Below are 2,754 nucleotides of genomic sequence, written 5' to 3' on the forward strand. Positions count from 1 at the left end.
CACTATTATGTCTTGCATGATGGCATATTAGCGGTTACACTATTATGTCTTGCATGATGGCATATTAGCGGTTACTGATTCAAACCAATCCGCTTTGGAGGTGGAGAGAGAGAGAGAGAGAGAGAGAGAGAGAGAGAGAAAAGAGTATTATCAACTTCAAATGTCAAATATGACTATGGAATCAAAATATTCATGGCATGTTCTATGATGAGTTGATCAATGGTAAAATTGCGGTTGAGGATTGTGAACTTTCGATCATGACCTTTTCCACAGTTTTAGGGCATAGAGAATTAGGCCCCTGTCACACACTTGGACATGGAATGGACGATCATGCAGAGGTGGTGCCTACTCATTGGTTGAGTAAAAGGAAAAAGTTGGTCTCAAACACCTGTTGGAAGGGCGACCTTGTACCCTCGACCAACTTCTAAAAGGAGCGACCATCTAGCCTATGAAAAATAGAGGCCGAAACGCATGTGACAGGAGTTGAGCACTGTCAATCATAGAAGATCGGAGGGTGTACCACTTGGCACTATGATGATTCGCTTTCTGAATGGACGGGTATGCAATAATTCCCTGTGTGATAGCCACGCAGCGTGGCTGTCTCCTTTGAAAAAGAGGGTGGGGCCGACCTCTCAATGTGACAGGGGCTTTAGTCACACTCTCTGATGTACTATTGTTTGTTTCGGTCACTTTGTCATATGTTCGATGCTAGAGGATAATAGCACCATCTCCCTCTCTCTCTCTCTCTCTCTCTCCCACTATTGTATCTTATCTGGTAACGATGGCTTTATGAGATGATCCACATTTTTCCAAAAATGTTTTTTCTTTTGAGACGTGGAACTTGCAAATGAACGAGATCTTCATCAAAGAGAAGCGTCAATTTTTAGTTTCCCAGACTAGGTTAATCGTTACGGTAGATCAAGGTTGGGGAAAAATCATTTTTCCGAACAAACAAATCCCTTGCTACAATTTACCAAAGGGAATTTCAAAAAATTGGGTTGTTTTTTTTCTGATTTTAACATTCGTTTTTTCTATGTTGGGCATAATTTCTCCATTTCCCATTGCACTCAAATCAGCATTTTGGAAATGGATAACGACACGAGACACATACATTTTTGCCTGCTTATAAAAGTTCGATTATGAATATATCAAAACGCAAGTGTACGAGTTGAAATACACTCATTACATCAAATTACAAAGGACGACGGAACATATCAACATTTTGGGTCTAGGAGCCGGGGGTGAAGTTGGTGGCGTAGGCCCAGGCGTTGTTGACTGTGGGATCGGCCAGATGGTCGGACAGATTCTCGATAGGACCCTTGCCGGTGACGATGGCCTGAACAAAGAAGCCGAACATGGAGAACATGGCCAGCCGCCCGTTCTTCAGCTCCTTCACCTTCAGCTCCGAGAAGGCTTCGGGGTCCTCGGCCAGGCCCAAGGGGTCGAACTGGCCACCGGGGTAGATGGGGTCGGACACCTCGCCCAGCGGACCACCAGCCACTCTGTACCCCTCCACGGCGCCCATGAGGATGACCTGGCAGGCCCAGATGGCCAGGATGCTCTGTGCATGCACCAGGCTGGGGTTGCCCAGGTAGTCCAGCCCGCCATCACTGAAGATCTGCGACCCGGCCTTGAACCACACAGCCTCGCCGAACGGGACGCCGTTCTTGGCCAGCAGCTCAGGGGTGACGCAGCCCAGAGCGCCCAACATGGCCCACCGAGCGTGGATGACCTCCAACTCCCGGTTCTTGGCGAATGTCTCAGGGTCGGCGGACAGTCCGGCAGTGTCCCAGCCATAGTCCCCAGGAAATTCGCCTGTAAGGTAGGAAGGGGGCGACCCGGAAAACGGGCCCAGGTATAGGGGGCGGTCCGGCCCATACCTGCAGAATTGGAGCAGAAAATTAGGCGCAATGCAGGCATGGAGAACTCTCTTTAGTTAGAGTAGTAGACTCACCAGATGCTGCTGCTGGAGCCCTTGCTGGTCTTCATCTGCACACGCGCCTCATTGGCGCCCACCTTGTGCGACAGCTCACTGCCCTGCTGCTTGAGCAAAGCTGGCCCGCAGAAGGAGGAGGAGAGGGTGGTGGAAGTCATCTTCTCAGCGCTCCTTCGCAAAGACTCTTTAGTGTAGGGTGATGGTTATGCTGACGGTTCACACCTCTGGCAATGCGGATGTTTCAAACGAGGGTTGGAGGATGGCAGGGAGGGCCAGGCAAGATCGAGACGGCCAATGAGGAAGGGGCTCTTCCCTTTCGCGTGCCCTCCCGTGGCTGCGCGCTTCTTCCACGCCACCAGATCCATTGCGCCATTGACTACTTGCCCAACAGCCATGCGACACGTGTGATCCTAGGCAAGAGAGCCATATAGGGGGGAGGTGAATTTCTAGAGAAGCGGAGTTACCGCTACAATTTCCTTTTGGGGGTGGGTTCCACCGATATCAATTGGAAGGAGCATCAAAGAACTTGGCTCCCAAAGTGAGAGGAAAGAAATTATTATAGATGCATTTCGGATCAAATAGTGAAATTTACACAACCGCAGTTTGCTACCGATGACATAGTTGCAGTTAGGCAAAGAAAAGAGTGAAGCGAGATCGGACAATTTTTGTAGATTGAAGCTGGATAAGGTGTAGGGGTGGTAGGTCTACTGAACAACAACAATCTCATATGCATGAAAATTCTTTTGCTTGCTCCTTAGCTGAATGCATCTGCACGAGTGACCAACTAGGTATGGGATGCCTACTCCCTTTTTGAGGGG

The 2,754-nt window shown here is 49.3% G+C and overlaps 1 protein-coding gene across 1 annotated transcript; it reads right to left on the reverse strand.

The window, feature by feature from the left end:
* Positions 1–1,112: 1,112 nt before the first annotated feature.
* Positions 1,113–2,172, reverse strand: LOC147450193 (chlorophyll a-b binding protein type 1 member F3, chloroplastic-like). Its single transcript, XM_086519485.1, has 2 exons — positions 1,955–2,172; positions 1,113–1,880 (listed from the first exon to the last, which is right to left on the reverse strand). Exons 1-2 carry the CDS (start codon positions 2,092–2,094, stop codon positions 1,229–1,231), a joined length of 792 nt encoding a protein of 263 aa, XP_086375611.1. The 5' UTR covers positions 2,095–2,172; the 3' UTR covers positions 1,113–1,228.
* Between the last annotated feature and the right edge of the window lie 582 nt (positions 2,173–2,754).

This window comes from Adiantum capillus-veneris, chromosome 9 (assembly GCF_014529385.1).
Source record: "Adiantum capillus-veneris isolate H3 chromosome 9, ASM1452938v2, whole genome shotgun sequence".
In the NCBI taxonomy this organism is placed as follows: domain Eukaryota; kingdom Viridiplantae; phylum Streptophyta; class Polypodiopsida; order Polypodiales; family Pteridaceae; genus Adiantum; species Adiantum capillus-veneris.